This window comes from Carcharhinus amblyrhynchos, chromosome 8 (genome assembly GCF_965287045.1).
Source record: "Carcharhinus amblyrhynchos chromosome 8, sCarAmb.v2.hapA, whole genome shotgun sequence".
Lineage (NCBI taxonomy): Eukaryota > Metazoa > Chordata > Chondrichthyes > Carcharhiniformes > Carcharhinidae > Carcharhinus > Carcharhinus amblyrhynchos.
Window position 1 is genome coordinate 88,341,831 of NC_137331.1, and position 25,057 is coordinate 88,366,887.

Sequence of the window (25,057 nt, forward strand, 5' to 3'; positions counted from 1 at the left end):
CTGAAACCAAAGCTCAGTTATTGGCTATAAGAGCCTGGGAAATAAGGTCCTTTTGTAATCTTGCAGAATTTGGTCTATAGTAAAATAATATATTTAGTCAATGAACAATGGCCTGTTCACCCATGTGAAAATCCTATTGGTTAATTGTAATGTAAACTCAATGAACACTTCAAATTATACGCTTTTGATATTTCCATTGTGATATCTTGCCTTGAATAAATTTCAATGTATTACCATTAAGATGTCAACTAACAGTTAAACTAGCAGTAATTGGGGAAAAGAAAAGCTTTGCATGTACTCAGTTGCCAACTCGCGAGCTGAATCTGGCACTGAACTGCACACAGTTTTCTCTCTTACCCAAATTTTCCTCATTATTAATTTTTTGCCATTTGTTGTTTTTGCATTCTGTTCAATCTTCCAACCTGTCGCTAATCTTAATGGGATTTATATTTATGCTTTCAATTTGATTCCATCTTTGACTTCCTTAGTTAGCCATGGGTGGTACATCTTTCCCCAGTTTCTTTCATACTGGAATATTATGAAATGTCTGCATAAGTGTCCACTATTGCATCTCTACTGATTTATGAACTGGTAATTTGGTTGAGGAATGAATAGTTCATTCACTTTCTTTTTGCATCATCCCAAATGTTGCTGCTCTCGGTGACTGCCTAGCGGTTCCAGCCTGCCCCTTACGTTAGACCACAGTTGAGCAGTTTTCTGGGATATAGAGAAAGCTACAATGATATCAAGACAAGTACATTTAGGGTTTCCACCTTTTACAAATTCAGTTATTTGACAGGATCCTCAAGTGCAGGCAGCCTCTCTATTACTGACAGAGGTTTCCAAGGACGATGCAAAGTGCAATTGTGCCCTCAGGTTTCAAATCTGTGAAAGCCTATTACCACCTGCAGCACTAATATATCAGGCAGAGCCTGTCTCTCTGGTTGTAATCTGGTGCCATGAGAAACCGAAGTCACGGGTAAAGCAAGTGAAATGTTTGTAAAGACAAAACTTTTGGTATGTGTTTATAATGAAGAAACCTTCCAAACTGCTTATATTATTAAAAACTAGAAGCATTCTTGAAAGAATCACTATTCAACAGGTTATGAACTTTTATATTACTAGTATTTAAACTATTGCTCCCTGAAAAAGCCATGGATGAATAGTTAAGATTTTCTTTAAGTGTTGCTGGAGGTGTCGGGTGAATTCTCTGCAGTTTATGGGCGGAATTTCCCAAAATTTTTGAGTGTCATAACCGTGTGAAAATGGGAGTTCTCTACACCAATCTTTTGGACGAGTTTGGCACTGCAATCTTGTGGCACTATGTTAGTTTTTCTGACAGCTGGGAGCTTTGTGCGAGTAAGACAATTTCAGACTGCTTCGGCACCATTGCCCAACCAGGCACTGCCAGGATGCCAGGTGGGTATTGCCCAGCTTTGCACCTGACCAGCTGGAGGCTTCAATAGCCTCTGATACCGCTGCCCCCCCACCTACCACCACCGCCACACACACAAAGCATGGCTGTGGTGCCTGGTCTTCACTGCTACGGAACAGTAGTGATTCCCATTGGCATGACGCAAACATCTGGAAGGGTAGAAGAAGCCATGACAAACCTGGTAACTACATTTAAATGTAGTCAATGCCATGTAAATAGGTTTCGTGTCTTTTCTGGACTTATTTGGTGCTGCACACTATCTTCCCAGCTTGTCACACTGATTGACCGGTAAGATCATGCCGTATATCATTCTGGTTATCATCTTATATCATTACCTTTTTCTGACTGAGCAGAAAATGCTCTTGTGATTTATACATCCACCAACATCGTGAAGCAAACAGAAAACCACGAATACTATTGTGATGTTTGTGTATCTTTAAAAGTTTTTTTCTTTTAAATCATGTTGTCTGCAGCTCTGTAAAAAGTCTGACAACACCAGGTTTAAGTCCAACCGATTTTATCAAATAAATCGGTTGGACTTAAACCTAGTGTTGTCAGACTTTTTACTGTGTTTACCCCATTCCAACGCCGGCACATCCACATCATGTCTGCAGCTCTCACAGGCTCAGCTGCCACTGTTTTTGGGCTATCTGTCGAAGTCCTTTTTATTGCTACTCCAATGACTTAAATGGGGTTGTTTACTTTTACTCAGAGTTTTTATGACGCTGCATACTTAGGTGGAGGACTGGCACGTCATGTGTTTTTGGACAGTTAACTTTCCTTCCTAGTGAATTTAAGGTTTCATCTTCTGTTTGGCTGACTGCACTTTTAGTTTTAGAAGGGACATCAAGCTGAAAAGAAGTGTTTCTCTCTCTCTGGTTTTGGAAATTGTGCTAGTTAGCTGAAAGCAAGGCTTATTGCCTCCCTGGAGTAGAAAATCTGCTGTAGGTAGTTTGACCAGAGAGTCTCCCTGGTGTTCTGGGAAGCTTTTCTGACTTCAGACTGTTCTGGGTGTACTCAGAGAGCTGCTAGAAGTTACAAGGTTCAGAAGTCAGGGTTTCAATTCTCCAACCAAAGGACTCAATTCCAGTATCACGTGAGCATTAGTCTTTGCTGTGTTAAAACCCATGGAAAAGGTTTTGACTTTGGGGAGTTTTGTTTGATTGGAACATTTTAGATATATTTGTTAACGGTTATAGTTTGTTTTTGTTTGTAATTGATAGAAGTTATTGCTTTTCTTCTTTCCATGTTAACTATATTCATAAATAAACTTTGTTTGATAAAAGCTCCCTAGTTGATCATTTGAATCATGCCTGAAGTGAAACATATCATGCTTATCCTAGCCAAATTCAGAGTGCAATACTTATGATCCAGGCAGACCTCATGAAATACTGTGGTGTTTCTGACCTGAATTATAATACCATGAACTTGAAATAAAAATAGAATATGCTGGAAATGGCACCACTTGAAAAGGATATAAAATTTAGCATTTCAGACGTAATCTTTAAATAGAATTGACATCAAAGGGGTAAACATGGAAAAAAAAAATAAACTTGTTGCCTGTATATTCTCCTGAAACATTATACCTGAAATGTTAATCTGTCTTTGAAATTTGGCTTACCTGAGATGCAGTCCAATCCTTTACATTTAGTATAAATTTAGATGCTTCAGATACTTTCATGAGACTTTTTTATTGTGGTTTGTTTAATTGTAGTCCTTCTGCATCTCCGACCAACATTGGCTATTTCCCAACACCTGCCACTGTTCCAACCCAGCCTGGCAGTATCGTTCGGATGCAAGGACTGGCTTACAACACAGGAGTCAAGGAAATCCTTAATTTCTTCAGTGGCTATCAGGTCAGTAGCTTCTGGAAAAGCAATTTAAATTTGTTTGTGGCACTTGTGGTCAATTAAGCAAGGATAAATTTGATGTCTTCTGCAAAACAAAATTGCAAAACACCCAGAATCTCCATCGTATTTAGATCCATAATTCCGATTTCGCTGTTTGTATAAATTGTGTTGGAAATATATTATTGGTTTGCAAGAATGTTGCATATTCAATCCTTTGTGCTGAGTTAACTGATCCCATCCCAACTGACTATGCAATAAGACATCACAGGTGATCCCTGCACCTATGCAAGGATCACAATCTAGGAGTTCTTTGCCATTTAGAGACATAGAAACTAGAAGCAGGAGTGGGCCTTTCAGCCCTTTGAACGTGCTCCACCATTTGTTATGATCACAGCTGACAATCAAATTCAATATTCTGTTCCCCACACCCGCCCCATATCCCTTGATCCCTGTAGCCCGAGCTATATCTGATTTGTCCTTGAAATCAGACAGTGTTTTGGCTTCAACTACATTTAGCTTGACTATGATATCTGCATAGATGGGTGGAATGCTGACACTCTCAATCCTGGCTTACTCGTGATGAATGTCCAGTTGGGTAAGATATTGGAACATTCCCAGCACTTAGAATCATAAAATCGAATCCCTACAGTGCAGAAGATGGCCACTCAGCCCATCAAGTTTGCATCAACCACAGTCCCACCAGGTCCTATTCCCATAACACCACATGTTTACCCTGGTAAATCCCCTGATACTGGGGCCAATTTAGCATGGTCAATCCACCTAATGTGCACACCTTTGGACTATGGGAAGAAACTGGAGCACTCGGAGGAAATCCATGCAGACATGGGGAGAACATGCAAACTCCATGCAGTCAGTAATCTGAGGCCAGAATTGAACCCGGGTCCCTGGCGTAGTGAGGCAGTACTGCTAACCACTGTCACCATCCTGTCCTCTTGTGAATAAACTAAATTAAGATAAAGGGAAAAAACGGAGGGAGACAGAGAGTTGTTGAATAATATATTTACATTTTAATGGGTAATTCATTGGATTATGTGATGCAATGGCTGGTTTATTCACTATTTAGTTGTCTGGCTCAGGAGCTCTTTTCATGGGCAGAATTTTTCCAAAAGGTCACTAACTGCCACCTCAGGTGAGAAAACCACTGCTCATTCTGGTCCCTGCTCTTACCAGGTGGGAACTAGATTATTTATAGGAGCAGTCGGTGGGAAGATAGGGTCAAGGTTTGGCACCAGCACAGAATGCATTACACCACTTACCTGTGATTCTCCAGCCTCACTCAGCTATAATATGCCCTGCGCCAGGCACAACAAAGCCAGAAAATCACAGCCCAGATTCAAGCTTTGATTGTAATAACCTTCTGTGTTTTCAATCTGTCAACAAGTTTTGGAAACTAGTTGCTAAACTAATAACCAGACTTTTTATTGGCAAATGTTTGCTGTTTGGTTTCCTGGATTCTTTCATATATGCCAGATATTCTGGAAAATAAATTCTGAAACTTGCCAGTATAAAACTGCATCGTAGCCATACTGTAGTAAGAATGTATTATCCCATTTGTGAATTGTTCAAATTCATCAAAAAAACTTAATGTAACTTGAAAGTAGATCGGTGACTGAATAAGACTGAGTTTTATGGGTGATTTAATATGCGCAAAGACTGGACTCATCAAATTGGCAAGGATAGCCTCGAGGGAGAGCTCATTGAATATGTGGAACCAACCAGAGAGCAGGCTAATGTGGATTTGGTATTGTGCAATGAACAGGGATTAGTTAATGACGTCCTAGTTAGAATCCTGTAAGGAAGAGCGAGCATAGTTTGAAATTCGAAGAAACAGGATTCCCACACTCACATTTGGAGTTAAGCAAAGGTAGTTGTGTAGGATTGACAATAGACTTGGCCCTAATGGACTGTGCAGAAAGGCTGAATGGTAGGATAGTTGATGGATGATGGCAGTTGTTTAAAAAGATATTCAATTCTTCCCAACTAAAATATATTCCAGAGAGGAAGAAAAATTGTAAAGGGGAATAAAACATTCATGGTTGAGCAAGATTGCATAAAGTCAAAAGCTAAGGCATACCAGATTGGCAAGGCCAGTGGCAGCCATGAAAATTGAGAAACTTTTAAAGATCAACAAAGGGTCACTAAAAAAGTAATAAAAGGGGCAAAGGTAAATTGAGAAAGAAAACTAACACAAAATATAAAAAAAAGCAAAAGCTTCTATAGATATATAAAAAGCAAGAGAGTAGCTAAAGTAAATGTTGGTCCCTTGGAGGATGAGGCTGGAGTTAATAGTGGGGAATACACAAATGGCAGAGATGCTAAATCAATATTTTGCCTCCGTTTTAATGGTGATGGGAAATAGTATTCCCTAAACTATTAGGATTGGAGGCAGACAGGTGCCCAGAGCAGACAAGTTCCCAGGTCTGCATCCTAAGGTATTTAAGGAAATGGCAGTGGAGATGGTGGATCCATTGGTTATAATATTCCAAAATTCCCTGGATGTGGGAAAGGTTCCAGTTGATTTCAAAAAAAATGTTAATGGAATACCCTAATTCAAAAAGGGAGGGAGGCAGAAAGTAGGAAACTATAGACCAGTTCATTTAATATCTTGTTAGAAAATTGTTTGAATCCATTATTAAGGAAGTAATAAGAGGACATTTGGAAAGTCAAAATGCAATCCATCAGAGTTTACTTCTATTCATTCATGGAACATGGCGTCACTGGCTGGCCAACATTTTTTTGCCCATCCCTAGTTTGCCTGAGGGTAGTTGAGAATCAACCACATTGCTGTGGCTCTGCAGTCACATGTCAGCCAGACCTGGTAAGGATGGCACATTTCCTTTCCTAAACGGCATTAGTGAACCAGATGGGTTTTGCTGATAATCGACCATGGTATCATGATCATCAGTAGACTCCTAATTCCAGCTATTTTTTATTAAATGCAAATTCTATCATCTACCATGACAAGAATTCAAACCCAGATCCCCAGAACATTAACTGAGTTTCTGGATCACTAGTCTAATGAAAATACCACTAAGCCATTGCCTAGTTTTCATGGTTTTATAAAGGGTGAATCGTGTTTGACTAATTTGTTGGAGTTCTTTGAAGGTGTAACAAGCAAAATAGATAAAGGGAGTCCTGCAGATTCACTGGATTGATTTCAGAGATGAGGTGTTTGTCTTATGAAGAGAGATTGAACAGTTTAGGCCTATATGCCGAAGTTTAGAAGAATGAGGGGAGATTGAATTGAGCTTTCTAAGATAATTAAATGTAGAGAAGATGCTTCCTCTTGTGGGGCAATCTGGAACCAGAGGTCACGGTTTTAAGGTAAGAGGTAGCAGATTTAACACAGATGAGGAGAAACTACTTCTCTCAAAGGGTGGTGAATCTGTAGAATTCAGTATCCTAAGTGTGGTGGATGCTTGGACTTTGAGTAAATTCAAGGAGGAGATAGACAGATTTTAACCTGTCATGTGTTGGAGGCTTATGGGGAGCAGGCAGGAAAATGGATTTGAGGCTGAGACAAGATCAGCTTTGATCATACTGAATGGCTTGGCAAGCTTGAAGGGCTGGATTGCCTGCACCTTTGTTCTTATGTTTATACACTCCGAATTTGCCCATTTTACAAATGATATTTGATGTTTTGGAAAACATTTTTTTGAAATACGATATCCATTTGAATTAGGACAGAACAAGAAACATAATTATGACATCAGTTGATATACAAAGGATAATCAGAGATTACCTTCAATGCTGCTCATATTCACTTAAATTTCTAATGATCTGTGGTATATGTTGCATTAGCATGTGAGAGCTTCAGTTAACAATGACAGTTGTAACACCATCCCTTTTTAGCCTGTTTAGAAAAATACAATAGTGAAATTAATATTTTCCATCCAAGTCATATTTCATATTTACAGCATCACGCTACAGCTAACTGAAGATTTATGGCAGCTTGACTCCAGGCATTAACTTTGTCTCTTTTTAAAGAACAAATGGAATCCTGAAGCTGCATTTTCCCAAACATTGCTACTAACTAGAATGGGAAATGTATGCAAAGGGTAATTCCCAAACAGTGCCTCCTTGAACTACCATTTATTTGAAATCGTCATAAGACTATCTATTATTGCTACTAGTATAAGTAGCCATTCTTTTCAGTCCTTTCTATACAGTGAGTATTAAATGTTGGGTCTGATATCAATAAATTTATTATTCAAACACATATTTCCAGTAAGAGTCCCTGGAAAATAAATAGAAGCAGGAACACCTGCTTGTTCCCCGATTTGAGGATTTTTGAGAAAAATCATCATTTGCCTATTTCACCAAACAGATCAATTGACCTAGTTCAAAGTAACGATCGAACTCCGATCCTTTCCGGTATGTAATATACAATGCCACCCCATACAGTGCACATGCTCACTGTTTGTGTTGTTGATTGTGCCATTGCATCCACCATTTTTACGCAGGCTAAAGTATTTTGAAATACTTCAATTATTGCACCCCATTACATAGCTGGGAAGAATTATAATATATACCTTTTTAGGGAGAGGAGCAGTCATGTCACTGAGGTACTAATCGAGAGGCCCAGGCTAATATTCTGGGGATATGGGTTCAAATCTCACCAAGGCAGTTGGTGAACTTTAAATTTAATTAATAAAATGGGGAATAGAAAGCTAGTATCAATATTGGTGATCATGCAAAGTAACATTGATTATTGTAAAGTTCCATCTGGTTTGCTAAAATCCTTTTGAGGAAGGAAATCTACCAGCCTTACCTGGGCTACCTTTAAATGTGATTCCAAACACACAGCAATGTGGTTGACGCTAAACAGCCCTTGAAATGGCCTAGCAAGCCACTCCATTCAAAGGCAGTAAGGGATAGGCAAAAGTGCTGGCCCATGCAAGTATATAAAGAGGAAAGCAGTGTCAGCCACATTGCCTCTGCCTTTGTATTGGGTTCGTTTACGATAGAATATAAAATTAGTTGTTTTTTTTATTTTATGCAAGTATTTCAGCTATAACATCGCAGCAACAATATTCTGAGTCTACTTGGTCCTGACTATCTACTTCTCTTTGTATGAGTGCCTCTGAAGTCTGCTTCAGGCTTTTGGAAAAGATGTACATTGCAACTGATATACATTTGACCTGAGGTTGGCAATACCTCCACCGTGTGATTTTCAAATCATTACACTAATCTGAGTGTTCTAGAGTATATCCCTCTTTATGAAATGTTGTTTGTATGAATTGGGAGCAGTGTCAGTGGTGCACAATTTGTTGCTATGCTGCAGTGTTAATCTTCTGTAAGAATGCTGTTATGAAGATAGAACAAGTTAATGCATCGTTCCAAATACCTTAGAGACCGATAACTTTTTATGAGGAGAGTTGAGCTCCCAGTGATCAACTTGAAGGAATCGCACTACAGACTTTTGAGTTTCTACAAACTTTGCTCTAACGAGCTAAGCTCACCAGAGATTGAGCATTACTTATGAGGCAACTACTTCACAAATTATACGTTGAAGCATGTTCTCTGCAGAATTACTGTCTTTGCAGGAATCAGTGTTATGCTCTGCTTCCAGTGGGCTCACTTCTCCTTGTTTCACTGAGGCTATATGCGGATGACTGTCAAAAGTCCAACCTTCAACCTTCTGACAAATCTCCAGAAGCTGTTGTCCGGCCCCTCTGATTCCCTTCCCCCATGAATCTTCCAAATGATTCTTGCAGCGTCCTTCAATGTCTATAGGTGCACCTTCCTGGCAGCCAACAAAGAAATGACCTTTTCCCCTCTGCTGATTGCAGCAACTGCCCCTTTCTTTTTTTCCAAAACACACTTAGTCATGCTCTGAGAGTCTGTAGGCTAGTGAGTTTAAGAACATAAGAAATAGGAGCAGGAGTAGGCCATCCAGCCCTTGGAGCCTGCCCCGCCATTCAATAAAATCATGGCTGATCTGTCATGGCTCAGTTCCACATTCCCGCCCTCTCCCCATAACCCTTAATCCCCTCGCTTATCAAAAACCCATCAACCCGAGTCTTAAAAATATTTAGCGAGGCAGCCTCCACCACCTCAACGGGCAGAGAATTCCAGAGATTCACCACCCTTTGAGTGAAGAAGTTCCTCCTCAACTCCGTTCTAAACCGCACCCCCCCCCCCCCACTTTATCTTGAGGCTGTGCCCCCTAGTCCTACTGTCCTTTCTGAGCGGGAAGAGTCTCTCCACCTCTATCAAATAAATCGGTTGGACTTAAACCTGGTGTTGTCAGACTTTTTACACTCTGTAGGTCTACCCAGAGCAAGACCAACTTCTCTGACCTTTGTTGTCAGGTGTTAAATCTGGCATGTGGATTTCAATGAGGATGAGAAAGGGGAGCTAGTGGTAGGGGATGGGGATATGGCTAAGGTCTTGAATAACTTTTTTGTTTCTGTCTTCACGGAGGAGGACGTGAATAATTTGCCGGGTGTTAGCGATGGAAAGGTGGTAGGAATGGAGGGTCTTAATGACATTACTGTTACTAGAGAGGTGGTGCTCGACAGACTGGAGGGGCTGATTGTGGACAAGTCCCCAGGACCGGATGGAATGCATCCGAGGGTTCTGAAAGAAATGGCGGAGGTGATAGTGGATGCCTTGGTGGTTATTTTCCAGACGTCGCTGGATTCCGGGGAAGTGCCGGAAGATTGGAAAACGGCTAATGTTACGCCGTTGTTTAAGAAGGGTGCCAGGCAAAAGGCGGGGAATTATAGGCCGGTTAGTTTAACGTCTGTGGTAGGTAAAATGTTAGAATCCGTCATTAAGGAGGAAATTGCGAGGCATCTTGAAGGGAATTGCTTGATAGGGCGGACGCAACACGGTTTCATTAAAGGGAAGTCGTGTCTGACAAATTTACTGGAGTTCTATGAGGATGTGTCTAGGGCAGTGGATAGAGGAGAGCCGGTGGATGTGGTCTTTCTGGATTTTCAGAAGGCGTTTGACAAGGTACCTCACAAGAGGTTATTGCAGAAGGTCAGGGGACATGGAGTTGGGGGTAGGGTGTTAGCGTGGATAGAGGATTGGTTGTCAAATAGGAGGCAGAGAGTGGGGGTCAATGGGTGCTATTTGGATTGGCGGTTGGTGACTAGTGGGGTGCCCCAGGGGTCGGTGCTGGGGCCTCAGCTATTTACCATTTATATAGATGATCTGGAGGAGGGAACCGAGTGCAGGGTGTCGAAATTTGCTGATGACACCAAGACTGGGGGAAAGGCAAATTGTGCGGAGGGTGTGGAGAGTCTGCAGAAGGATCTAGATAGGCTGGGCGAATGGGCCAGGAAATGGCAAATGGAATTTAATGTTGGCAAGTGTGAGGTGGTCCACTTTGGTAGGAAGAATGGTAGGAAGGACTATTACTTACGTGGCGAAAAACTGCAGCAGGCGACGGTGCAGAGGGACCTCGGGGTCCTTGTGCATGAGTTGCAAAAACCCAGCTTGCAGGTGCAGCAGGTGGTCAGGAAGGCGAATGGGATGCTGGCCTTCATAGCGAGGGGGATTGAATATAAAAGTAGGGAGGTCTTGCTGCAGCTGTATAGGGCATTGGTGAGGCCGCAGCTGGAGTACTGTGTGCAGTTTTGGGCGCCGCACCTGCGCAAGGATATTTTGGCCCTGGAGGGAGTGCAGAGGAGGTTTACTAGGCTGATACCGGAGTTGAGGGGATTGAGCTATGAGGAGAGGATGAATAAACTAGGCTTGTACTCGTTAGAGTTTAGAAGATGAGGGGAGATCTCATTGAGACGTATAAGATGATGAATGGGATGGATAGGATAGAGGTGGAGAGACTCTTCCCGCTCAAAAAAGACAGTAGGACTAGGGGGCACAGCCTCAAGATAAAGGGGAGGCGGTTTAGAACGGAGTTGAGGAGGAACTTCTTCACTCAAAGGGTGGTGAATCTCTGGAATTCTCTGCCCGTTGAAGTGGTGGAGGCTGCCTCGCTAAATATTTTTAAGAAGCGGGTTGATGGGTTCTTGATAAGAGAGGGGATTAAGGGTTATGGGGAGAGGGCGAGAAAGTGGAACTGAGCCACAACAGATCAGCCATGATCTTATTGAATGGCGGGGCAGGCTCGAAGGGCTGGATGGCCTACTCCTGCTCCTATTTCTTATGTTCTTATGTTCTTAATGGCACTTGACTAGGGTTATTAGTAACCAGGTCTCACAAGTTTATCGTTGGGCAGAACTAATATCAGGTCACATGTACCTTTTCATTATGCCATCTTATCTTTAATTAAAAGTGACAGTTTAAAACTGCCATCTTTTGTAACTCCTCTCCATGAAAAATAAAAAATATTACCATTGTGAATTTTTTTCTACAATACAATCAAAATGTAACATAGTAAACGGTGAACAATGAATTACATTCATTACAGAACTCCTTCCAATTGCAGAAATTGGAAGAGGAGATTGAGAAAGGTGTTTTTTATCAACAGTCCTCTTCGGTATCTATGCAGAAGCAATGATTAAAGAAATGTTTGAAGACACAGTTGGTGTTAAGATGGGAGGCAGATAATTACGTCAGTTAGATTTGCAGATGACTAAACACTTGCTGCAAGAACAGAAGGAGGATTACAAGAGATAGGCTGGGCGAATGGGCCAGGAAATGGCAAATGGAATTTAATGTTGGCAAGTGTGAGGTGGTCCACTTTGGTAGGAAGAATGGTAGGAAGGACTATTACTTATGTGGCGAAAAACTGCAGCAGGCGACGGTGCAGAGGGACCTCGGGGTCCTTGTGCATGAGTCGCAAAAACCCAGCCTGCAGGTGGTCAGGAAGGCGAATGGGATGCTGGCCTTCATCGCGAGGGGGATTGAATATAAAAGTAGGGAGGTCTTGCTGCAGCTGTATAGGGCATTGGTGAGGCCGCAGCTGGAGTACTGTGTGCAGTTTTGGGCGCCGCACCTGCGCAAAGATATTTTGGCCTTGGAGGGAGTGCAGAGGAGGTTTACTAGGCTGATACCGGAGTTGAGGGGGTTGAGCTATGAGGAGAGGCTGAATAAACTAGGCTTGTACTCGTTAGAGTTTAGAAGAATGAGGGGAGATCTCATTGAGACGTATAAGATGATGAATGGGATGGATAGGATAGAGGTGGAGAGACTCTTCCCGCTCAAAAAAGACAGTAGGACTAGGGGGCACAGCCTCAAGATAAAGGGGGGGCGGTTTAGAACGGAGTTGAGGAGGAACTTCTTCACTCAAAGGGTGGTGAATCTCTGGAATTCTCTGCCCGTTGAAGTGGTGGAGGCTGCCTCGCTAAATATTTTTAAGAAGCGGGTTGATGGGTTTTTGATAAGAGAGGGGATTAAGGGTTATGGGGAGAGGGTGGGAAAGTGGAACTGAGCCACGACAGATCAGCCATGATCTTATTGAATGGCGGGGCAGGCTCGAAGGGCCAGATGGCCTACTCCTGCTCCTATTTCTTATGTTCTTATGTTCTTATGTTCTTATGAATTAATGGATAGACTGGAAACAGCAGACATGAACTTTGGAATGAATATCGGCAATACTAAAGTAATGCATATCTTAAAATCTCCAAAAGTATCATTTATTGAAGAACCAGAACTAGAATAGGTACAAAAATTTTAGTATTTGGGAAGCCTAATATCTACAAACTAGAAGGTGCAACAGATAAATAGGAGCAAGGATAGAAATGGGAAAGGCTGTATTTAGTAAGAAGAGACAGTTACTGAATGGAAAACTGAATATAAGTCACTTCTTGAGTTGTTTAAATAGTTTGATTTAGAGTGTTAATTTTCTGTCAGCTGGACAGAAAAGGTAACGAATACTAAAGTGCTGAGGAGACTGAATGAACAAAAGTTACTTGCACATAATTAGGAAAAAACGGAGACTAGGCAGGGCATATTCAAGACAGAACCAGACTAATAAGAGATGTTATGGAGAGAAGATTTCAAGGAGCAAGAGGAAGAGAACATCAGTGCTTGATGACCTGAAAATTGAAGAAAATTATTGGGAAAATGAAAAGACTGGTACAAGAAATATAGACATGGAGAAGACCATGAGCCAAGGATCTGCACAGTAGTGCAGTACAGGTAATATTCCACCACCACCACACCCATGCTTAATTTTGTTAAAACCAGTATTGTTGCATTCTGATAATCCTTCGAACTTTCTGGTACTAGTAGATGTGAACTGTAAACCCAGGAAAAATGCTTCTTGCCCTCTGGATTCAGTCATTCCTTTTGTTGTTCTTCCAAACCAGACACATTGTCATCAGGGTGTTGACTTTTCAGTAGTGTTTGACCCACCTTGTTCAGATTTTAACTCCTGATCTCCATTCTCTCCTGAGGCCAGGATTTTATGGCCCCTCCTGCCCAGCGAGATAATATGAACCTGCCAAAGCAAACAGCAATTTATGCAGTCTGCCACATCTGCTGGTAGGAGATCACCATGACAGGTCTGTAAAATCCTGGTCACGTTTACAGGTTTTTTAATGTCAAGTTTGGAAAGAGAATCTCAACCAACCAAATATCTGAACTGCCCTCATGTTTAAACATAGAATTGCTTTATATTTAAGTTTGTTTCCATGATTTAAACAAGAAAGCTCCACGTATTTGTCAAACATGACTTCCCTTTTATAAATCCATTTTTTAAGTGCCCTGTTATCATTTCCTTTATGATAATTTCTAACTTTTGTTTTACTTACCTGGCTAACAGGTCTGTAGTTCTCAGTTTCCTCTCTCCCTCCTTTCTTAAGTAGTGGGATTATGTTTGCTATTTTCCAATCTGCAGGAATCATTCCATAACCTATAAAATTCTGGATGACCACCAAAGCATCCACTATCTCTGCAACCGCTTCTTTCAATACTCTGGGATGTGGATCATCACACCAAGGGGATTTATCAACTTTCAGTCCTATTGATTTCCCTAGTTCTACTTTTTTACAGTTCCACAGTTCCTCAATCTTGCTAGTCGCTTGATGTTCTCTAGATTATTCCTGTGGAATTTTTTATTGCTTCTTCTATGAAGACTGACACAAATCTTTATTTTGTTCCTCTGCTTTTCCCATTATAAATTATTCTTTCTTTGTCTGTTATGTGCCCAAATATGTCGTATGAGGAAAGCTGAGGACTCATTGGAGTTTAAAAGAATGAAGGGGGATCTTATTGAAAATTACAGGATACTGTGAGGCCTGGATAAAGTGGACATGGAGAGGATGTTTCCACTAGTAGGAAAAATAGAACCAGGGGCAGCACCTCAAGCTAAAGGGATGATTCTTTAAAACTGAGATGAGGAGGAATTTTTTCAGCCAGAGTAATGAATCTGTGGGACTGTTTGCCACAGAAGGCTGTGGAGGCCAGGTCGTTGAGTGTCTTTCAGCTAGAGATAGGTTCTTAACTCCTAATTCCCTTATTAATTATGGGGATGAGAAAAATATCAGCCATGATTGAATGGTGGAGCAAACTGTATGGGGTGAGTGACCTAATTCTGCTCCTATGTTTTAAGATCTAATGGTTTTATGTCTTTGCTAACCTTCATCTTTTTACATATACTGGCAGAAATGTGTACAGTTGGTTTTTGTATTTCTTGCTGGTTTACTTTCATATTCTATTTTCTCTTTATCCATTTCTTGGTCCTCATTTCAATTCTAAAATGCTCCCAAACCTCAAGCTTAGCATTTTTTTGGCAACATTATAAGCCTCTTGCTTATTGTTTTGTTGATCTAATATGTCCTTTAAATTCTCTAGCCATGATTGGATCACCTTTTGCTGTTGTTTTTTTTGTGCCTCAAAGGAATGTATATTTGTTGTAAACTATGTATTCTTTAAATACTAGCCATTGCCTGTTACCACCATAGCTTTTTAATGTAGTTTCACAATCTACCACAGCTTATTTGCCCCTCATACCTTCATTATTTTCTTTGTTTAGATTTAAGACCTTGGTTTTGAATTGAACTACCTCACTTTTGAACTTAATGTAAAATTACATCATATTATGGTCACTTTAACCTAAAGACTCCTCTATAACATTATTACTTGGCACTTGCCCATTACACAATAGAATAGTCCATTCTCTAATTGGTTCCTCAACATACTGTTCTAAAAAAAAATCTCCTATACGTTCCAGAAATTCATCCTGCATTGAATTAGTGCTAATTAGTTGTATCCAGTTGTATTCAATATGAAGATTGAAGTCCATGATTGTATTACTCTTGTTGCTTGCACCTCTAGTTTCCTGAGTCATACTGTGCCCTACGTTACCACTACTATTTGGTAGTCTATAAATATTAGGTGGCACAGTGGTTAGTACTGTGCCAGGGACCTGAGTTCAATTCCGGCCTCGGGTGCCTCTGTGGAGTTTGCACGTTCTCCCGGTGTGTGTGGGTTTCCTCCGGGAACAGCTTCACTGTTACTTGGTCAAAATCATGGAACTCCCTCTCTAAAGCACTATGGGTGTATCTACACATCGGGGACTGCAGCGGTTCAAGAAGGCAACTCGCCACCACTTTCTGAGATTATTCACAACATTTTTCTTGATTTTTACAGCTCAGCAACTACAAGTTGGCCATGCCTCTTAATGGTCTAAACCCACATTGAGATTAGGGAAGTAGCTCTTCAAATGTAATAACTCAGACCGGAAGGGTTCTTGTTGTGATCTTCCTTGAATGGAAAGCAGGGTGATGCCTCTAATTTCCACATTGGATTTGTCTCCTATCTTGAAGATTGTCAGGGCATTCTTGAGATCATTCCAGATCTTTGTTAAGGCGTGGAGCTGCAATGTTCGTTCTATTCCTCCAGCAGGGGTTCCATCACCACCTGCTGCTTTGTTGTTGCTCATTTGCATGATAGGTTTCATCACCTGTTGGCAGAGTCCAAGCTCATCTCTAACTGGCTGTTCTGGGATGGAGTTGAAAACACTCCTGCCAAAAATTTATTCTTGATTGAACATCAATATACCACGGTGCACATGGCACAGTGGTTAACACTGCTGCCCCACAGCGCCAGGGACCTGGGTTTAATTCTAGCCTCGGATGACTGTCTGTGTGGCATTTGCATGTTTTCCCTCTGTCTTCCTGGGTTTCCTCCAGGCGCTCCAGGTTCCTTTCACACTCCAAAAGTGTGCAAGTTATGTTGATTGGCCATACTGAATTGTCCCTTACTGTCCCAAGAAGTGTCAGTTAGCCAGAATAGCAGGATAAATACGTGGGGTTACAGGGATGAGGGCTGGGTAGGATTGTTGTCAGTGCAGGCTCACTGGGCCGAATGGCTGCCTTCTGTACTGTAGGAATTCTAAAACCCTTTATCAATAGAGTTTTATATAAAGTGAACTTTCTAGAGAAAAATATTCACTGGCTACCATCAACTATTGATCTGATACCATACCTCTAAGAATATTAACTTGTTTGCCTGCTTTACCTGATGAAAGTGGGGACAAGTCACCCTTGAACACAATTTTATAATCTTCTATACTTTGATCTATTTGCCTGGACAATGCATTTTGAGGGTACTGGTTTGTCATAAACTGCCCCTGCTGATACAGCATTTCCTAAAGACATGTTATGCATTGCCAGTTTTGGCTTTTAATATCTAACACTCGTGTCCTCTTGGGACAAAAATCAGTCACCTCGAATCAAACTGGCCTCCGTACTGTCTTTTTGTTTTGCTGTTCTGAGGAGTTTCCGCCTGTTCATTTCTGCTCTCTCTTCGTTAGCCAAGCCATGACTTCAGCTTGTCAGGTTTTGTAAACAAAAGACTGCTGCTGGTCACATGTTTGTAAGGCAATGCATAATCATCCAATATTGCAGCTGCCCTCATCTCATCTATAGTCTTCTATGTGGGACCTTATTCCTAAAGGATACTATTTTAAAATTCTCCCATAAGCATTATCGCTTTTAAGGTTTTCAAAACCTTGTTCAATCTTCATTGATCTATACCACCCATCAGATATAATTTCCTTTTCCCGAGCAAATTCCATAATTCCAATTCTCTTTCTCTCATAGATTTCTGAATTTCTAACTAACTTCTAGGCATCGAGAACAGCAAAATGTGTTCTGTGTTGAACTCTTTTGCAACCATTGCAACTTTGTAACAATTTTCTCAGACACAAAATACATTTTAACTCTTAGAACCATAGAATACTATAGCACAGAAACAAGCCTTTTGACCCTTCTTGGCTGTGCCAAGCCATTTTTCTGCCTAGCCCCACTGACGTGCACCTGGACTATATCCCTCCACACCCCTCTCATCCATGTACCTGTCCAAGTTTTTCTTAAAAGTGAGCCCGCATTTACTACTTCATCTGGCAGCTCATTCCACACTCCACCACTCTCTGTATGAAGAAGGCCCCCCTAATATTCCCTTTAAACTTTTCCCCCTTCACCCTTAACCCATGTCCTCTAGTCTTTTTCTCCCCTAGCCTAAGTGGAAAAAAACCTGCTTGCATTCACTCTGTCTAAACCCATCATAATTTTATACACTTCTATCAAATCTCCCCTCATTCTTCTATGTTCCAGAGAATAAAGTCCTAACCTATTCAACCTTTCTCTGTAACTCAGTTTCTCAAGTCCTAGCAACATCCTAGTAAATCTTCTCTGTACTCTTTCAACCTTATTAATATCCTTCCTGTAATTAAGTGACCAAAACTGCACACGATACTCTAAATTCGGCCTCACCAATGTCTTGTACAACCTCACCATGACATTCCAACTCTTATACTCAATACTTTGATTTATAAAGGCCAATGTTCCAAAAGCACTCTTTTACGATCTCATCTACCTGTAATGCCACTTTTAGGGAATTATGTATCTGTATTCCCAGATCCCTCTGTTCAATTACACTCTTCAGTGTCCTACCATTTACCTTGTACCTCTTCCCTCACTGAATTTGAGCTCCAGACAAACATTCCTTGCAAGTCAAAACCGGGAGTTAAATTTTAGTTATCCTGTTTGTATAATCTAACCTTTACTTTAAGAACAAATTTCCTCACTTTTTTTCTCTCTCTCTGGAGTTCATAGTTTTCCCATTATAATTTTTCCTTTTCGGTTTCTTCTCTTTAGGTTTTCCTTTTATTTAGCTGTTTGGAATTGAAGTTCATATATTTGCATTTCTCTCTTTTCTTCCTAAATTTCCCTTTGGAATTCAAGTTTTATTTTTAATTTCTCTTTTCAAGTTCCACTTGTTTTATTTGCAACTGAATCCTAGCTAACTCAACTTGTATGCTATTATAATTACTTTTCTCTTCCTTGGTTCAGGTGATGAGCTAATGCGTTAATAATCTCTGCATTTTTAGGTCCTACTATTAAATCTCTTTATAATTTCTTGGCCAACAACTTCAAATTAATCTTTGTCAATTGTTGCAAAGCATCCATAGGTCCTTTCACTCCAAAAACATCTGAGCCAATAGGTACAGCCATGTTGACTGTTGGATATAGCAAAAGTAACTGTGAACCTTTGTTTGTTTAAACTAGAAAATTAGAGTATATGTTCCCCGCCTTTGGATTTGTAAACCTGCGGAGCCTCAATTTGTTATTATTGCAGACATCAATAATTGAGAGATTCAAATTCCCAGTGAACAACAGAAAGGATCATGTGGCAGGACTTCACATCTCAACTTTTACTGTAATAAACTAAGATCAACCTTGACCAAACATTATTTAGTAGGCAGCTAATGCATAAAACTGCAGGAAAAACATTCAAATAAAAATACTGGAAATAAAAATGGAATATGCTGGAAAAACTCAGCAAGTTTGGCAGCACCTGTCAAATCCATGTGACTTCTCTTCAGAACTGAAGAGGGATAGAAATGTAATAAATTATATAATTGGGGAGGGGAGTGGAGGTGGCAGTGCAGAATGGAAAAATTAGTATTTTCACACATAAACTCCATGCCTCACTTATACATTTCAGTATGCTGTCCACAGAATTGCACTTTTTACAGGAACAAGTCCAAAGTTACTCGCAGCTTCCAGTTGGCTTGCTTCTCCCAACTTTGCTGAGTCATTATAGCCAATGACTGCCAAAGGTTCTTTCTTTTTTTTCTAAGAAACCTCGAACCGACCTCTAGCAGCATGGCTTATCCCCACGATCGGCCACTTGCCTGAAAGAAAATCTGATTCAAGAGGCTAATAGATTGTCGGTTGTAGGTATGTACTGTCTCACTGTTTTCTGGTGCCCAATTGCAAAAGCTTCATGGGCAGTTCAGGCAAGTTGGAACAGGGCAACAATTAACACCATCCAGTCTCAACTTAGCAGGTCTGGTACCATTGGGTGTTAAGTTCAGCTCAAACCTGCCTTTTCACAAGGTAAGAAGTCTCACAACACCAGGTTAAAGTCCAACGGGTTTAGTTGGAATCATGAGCTTTCGGAGTGCTGCTCCTTCATCAATAAAGCTACCTATTAATATATGAAGAATCTATTCCCTGTGGAAACAATGTGGCAGATTGTGCCTAGTGGTAAAGCACTGCAAAGGTGTCAGTTTACTGCAAGTACGAACAGAAGAGAAGCATCCATAATTAGTTGTCAACCCTGACTTGCAATAAACTATTGTAACAACATTCAAATATCATTGGAAACAAACTTAGATATGCAAATCCAGGTCTGACTGCAGAGTCAAAAATTAGTTTGAGTGGGGCTCCTGACTTTGGCAGGCAGCAAGATCTCATGCAATTTTTTTCCAAAATAGGCCAGCAGTCATTAATCTGCTGTTTGAATGATCATGTATTTTCAAAAGTATTTGTGGCACTTGCGCTGTCACGCCCAGTAAAGCTAGATCTCCTTGATGTCATTAACACTGTTTTCAGTTCATCTGTGTCAGTATTGTTGACAGTGTCACTTACTTTCTAATGCAATGTTCATCCCTACAGAATAATTAAATGCATAATTGTACATATGATTGTGGAGTAGTGAGGGACTCTTGGAGTTCTTTGAACTTGAATATTCCAGTAGTGTAACTGTTAGAAAGCTGCTTCTTATAGCTACGGTTGTTAAAGGAATACTCAGAACAAAAGCTTACAATTGCCTTGAATATTTACGGGAGAAAAGTTTTTCATAATGAAATCTATCTCATTTCTGTTACAGAGAGGAGTGGGTCAGTCCAACAGCACTGTTTTCCTCTTTCCTTCTGTTGTAAACAGAAGATATTTTGAATTAGTTTGTTTCAAAGGATAAGCAGTGGTGAATTATTTTAAACCTCTGTTTTTGTGACCCAATTTTACTAATAACCACACAGCAAACTCTAGGGTTAACTCGATGTTATCTTTGAATATTTTGCAAACCTGCAAAAAGGAGTGTCCACAACTTCCCACTTGGCATTCGCACAATAAAGAGAAGGATAGAGAAAAGAACATAAGAACATAAGAAATAGGAGCAGGAGTAGGCCATCTAGCCCTTCGAGCCTGCCCCGCCATTCAATAAGATCATGGCTGATCTGTCGTGGCTCAGTTCCACATTCCCGCCCTCTCCCCATAACCCTTAATCCCCTCTCTTATCAAAAACCCATCAACCCGTGACTTAAATATATTTAGTGAGGCAGCCTCCACCACTTCAACGGGCAGAGAATTCCAGAGATTCACCACCCTTTGAGTGAAGAAGTTCCTCCTCAACTCCGTTCTAAACCACCCCCCCTTTATCTTGAGGCTGTGCCCCCTAGTCCTACTGTCTTTTTTGAGCGGGAAGAGTCTCTCCACCTCTATCCTATCCATCCCATTCATCATCTTATACGTCTCAATGAGATCTCCCCTCATCTTCTAAACTCTAACGAGTACAAGCCTAGTTTATTCAGCCTCTCCTCATAGCTCAACCCCCTCAACTCCGGTATCAGCCTAGTAAACCTCCTCTGCACTCCCTCCAAGGCCAAAATATCTTTGCGCAGGTGCAGCGCCCAAAACTGCACACAGTACTCCAGCTGCGGCCTCACCAATGCCCTATACAGCTGCAGCAAGACCTCCCTACTTTTATATTCAATCCCCCTTGCTATGAAGGCCAGTTTATAGTAAAAGGCAGTTTATAGTACAGGGCACAGAAAAACTGAAGATAGGATTCACATGTTTTTCAGAGTGTCAAAGCCATAATCTGATGAGGAAATCTTTCAAGGGGTTTCGATGGTTTGCCAGCTGAAGACCAGTGTTGTAAGGTGTGCTTTTTCAGATGGCGTTCATGATGTCACAGAGTGAAGTAGGTATGCAGATTTGGTGTTCGGTCTGCAGGCGATGATATAAAATCTTCCACTAGTCAAGTTAGGTGGGCTGGTGGACTAACCAGCCCATGTGGGTGTCACAGTGGTTAGTATTGCTGCCTCACTAGAGACCCAGGTTCAATTCCGGCCTTGGGTTACTATCTGTCTGGAGTTTGGACTGTGGGAGGAAACCAGAACACCCTGAGGAAACCCACACAGACGTGGACAGAAAGTGCAAAGATGTGCGAGTCAGGTAGACTGGCCATGCTAAATTGACCCTGGTGTCAGGGGGATTAGCAGGGTAAATGTGTGGGGTTGTGGGAATAGGGCCTGGGTGGGATTGTGGTCAGTACAGATTTGATGGGCCAAATAACAACCTCCTGTAGTGTAGGGATTCTCCAATAGTCTATGATAACCTGGGCAGAGCTTGCTTCTGTGTGGCCTGCCAGTTTGATGTTAAACAGCAGACTGGCTGTACAGCCCTTGGATCCTGTGACCTTCTTTCTCTACAGTGACTTTGACAAAGGATGTTTATCCAGCATTTGGAATTTGGTTTTATTTTCGGGATTGATAATATCTTGGCCGTTATGGTTTGAAAGGGGTGCCATTCATGTTGAGGGTCTGGGGTTTGGGAAGCCATTTTCTCAGCAGATCCCATCATGAAGGTTGGCTTATCAAATGCAAATGGAATTCATGCGGCACCTTTTGAAATTGGTCTGTACAGTCCCAGATGGTCTGTTGGAAATGCCCAAGACATAAGGTGTGACCTTCCCAAACTGAGAAGAGAATTATTTTGTTTTGGAGACTGTTGAGGATAATTTCCAGAGGGTCAGCCATGTTAATTTCCTTGTTCATTAGAGAAGTCCAGTTTAAAATGAAATAGTAATGAGGATAAAGTTTGTTTTCTGTGTCTGAGGAAACCAACATTTATTAATTCTAAAATCCCAGTGAAAAGGGGGGAGCAATTTAACCAAACAATCCAGGGCAGCAGTCTGACTGACCCCAGCTTGTCACATGGTTAGTGAAGCCTTAGTCTCACCTAGAATCCAAATTGGGCAAGAAGCTTTTTCTCTTCAGGACAAGCATTAACTGTTCCATGGTGCAGCAAATAAACTTTCGAGAATAAAGTGCTTACTTGCAATGGAACAGACAATTGTGAGGATATCAGATTTTTTTTGTTGTTTATTTGGTTTCCCATGGCAGCTATGGGAGGGAGATTAAGTAGTTAGGAATTAGAAATAGAATTACAAACAATTAGAAACTAGCAGCTGACTCAAGTGCAATTAAACAGCACTTCTGGCACTCAGCATGGTATGAAATTATTTTTTGCCTCCCCTCTCTCACTTGCTCACAAATCTGAGAGATCAGATATCTACATTCAATGATGGAACATTCTTAATCCACTGGTAGAGAATTCCAAAGATTCACTACTTTCTGCGTGAAGAGATTTAAGAACGGCTCACTAGTTAGCCCTGCAGTCTCCCAGTGCCAGGGACCCAGGTTCCATTCTGGCCTTGAGTGTCAATGTGAGTTTGCATGTTCACTCTGTGTCTGCGTGGGTTTCCTCTGGGTGGTCGGGTTTCCTCCCGCAGTCCCAAGATATCCAAGTTAGTGGGATTAGTGGGGTAAATGCATGGCGTTAAGGAAATAAGGTGGGGGTGGGCCTGGGTAAGATGGTCTGTCAGAGAGTTTGTGTAGACTTGATGGGCCGTATGTCTTCCTTCTGCCCTGTAGGGGTTCTGTGATTTCTCAATCTCAGCCCTAAGCAGGCTACCCCTTCTCTTGGTCTTCATATTCTAGATTCCTTACCCAGGGAAAATAACAGCTCTGTCACTGCCCTGTCAGAGTATGGTACACTATCTTTTTCGTCCCATTGGAAAGTTCATGGCAGACACTGATGGCTACAGTGAAGAAAACTGGTCAAAAATAAGATTCATTTCTTGAAATTAATAATCTATTAGATTGTATGCAGCATAAGCAGTCGGTAGAAATAGCAAACTTTGGGTTTCCTCCGGGAGCTCTTGTTTCCTCCCACAGTCCAAGGATGTGCAGGATAGTTGGATTGGTCATGCTAAATTGCCCCTTAGTGTCAGGGGAACTAGCTAGGATAAATGCATCAGGTTAAAGGGATAGAGTCTGGGTGGGATTGTGGTTGGTGCGGACGCGATGGGCCGAACGGCCTCTTTCTGCACTGTCGGATTCTATGATTCATGAAATGTGTATCGGCAAGCATGGACTTAAAATGAGCACTAGTGAAAACATAGTCACTCATTTTCTGGTGTTATCACTACATACTTTAATTTTTCTCCCCTGTGCTTGTATCAGATGGTGCCATGTGTTGGAAGATAAACTTGGAATGACGTGCACAGCCAGCTGATTAATAACCCTATCACTTAACCCATTTACTGGTTAAGGACATAGTTTGGGTAATATGTGACATGGAAAATATGGAATATTGTTTACCTCTTCCTCTTCAATTTCAGCCAACTTCTTTCACACAGATTAACCAGTTTTCGTCTTGGGTAGCTTAGTTGTTGTCCAAGGTCATGTCTATGTTCGAGCGAATTCATTAAAGGCAGGGCATTGTGCCCTGGTGGATTTTACTCCCTCAGATACCTAGTTTTTTTTTATTTGAGTGCCATTGTTTTTCAGAGCATACTGCCGTTTCATTGAAGAAATTACTGCCTTGTGATTAGTCATAAAGATGTCTTTTCCAAATTAGCCAATGACTATTTTTGTAGTTGCTCATCTGGAACACCAAAAATTGAATTGACTGATTGAGGGAGTGCTTAACTTGCAGTAATACAATCCTTCTGGGGCATCTTATGAACTAAATGAAATTCCATCAAATTCCAGAAGACTTTTTAAAGCTCACTTATCCACCTTCTGTTACTGTCTGTAAAGTATCCTCAGGTTAGGAGGAAAACCTTGCCAGGGTTCCAAATTGCTGACTGCTATTCGGTGACTATGTTGGAGTTTATAATGTGGGAATGTCTGACAAGGATTAATATATTCAGCCCTAAGATCCGCTGCAGTAAAATAGGCTGTTTGCACTCCTATCTGCGTTCTGGTAAAATGCGCAAAGTTGGTCAAAGGTGACAGCACCTGTTGAACTGTGCTTATTAACCATCGCCATAATGAGAAGAGCTAAATCAATTGATAAGTTCTTGTTGTATGTAGACAAAGCATTATTCCAGCTGGATGCAACCAACTTGTGCAATTCTGATTTTATTTTGTTAGCTTCTCTCACATTCTCTCATATGGGTTTTAGCAATGGGGGAGGGGGCGATTCACTCATATTGGTTGAAAAATGTGATTGTTTTGATAATAAATGCCATTTTAAAATATTCCCAATGTGGATAACTCTATGAATCATTGCTTATGTACCTCTACCCATTTATTTACATCAATCAATAAGCTAGAAATTCTCAGTATCTGTGCCATCAAATTTTAAGATCAATGTAAATGCAAATCAATGCAACATGATATTTCCATTAAATAGTTTGTTTCAGTGGCAGCTGGTGACATTTTTGACAGATGACACATAGCTGTACATGCCTAGATAAACAAGCTTGATACCATAGCAAATCCTTCCTGAGGAATTCTGCTTATAAC

The 25,057-nt window shown here is 41.0% G+C and overlaps 1 protein-coding gene across 4 annotated transcripts in view; it reads left to right on the forward strand.

Moving 5' to 3' along the window:
- esrp1 (epithelial splicing regulatory protein 1) overlaps positions 1-25,057 on the forward strand; it is an 88,127-nt gene that overhangs the window by 55,208 nt on the left and 7,862 nt on the right. For 3 of the 4 annotated variants that reach the window (XM_080194425.1, XM_080194426.1, XM_080194428.1), the window contains exon 14: positions 3,150-3,291. In XM_080194425.1, coding sequence (XP_080050551.1) covers positions 3,150-3,291 — 142 coding nt within the window. Of the gene's footprint in view, positions 1-3,149; positions 3,292-23,767; positions 23,914-25,057 lie in introns of those variants that run through there. The other variant, XM_080194429.1, reaches the window with a different exon arrangement.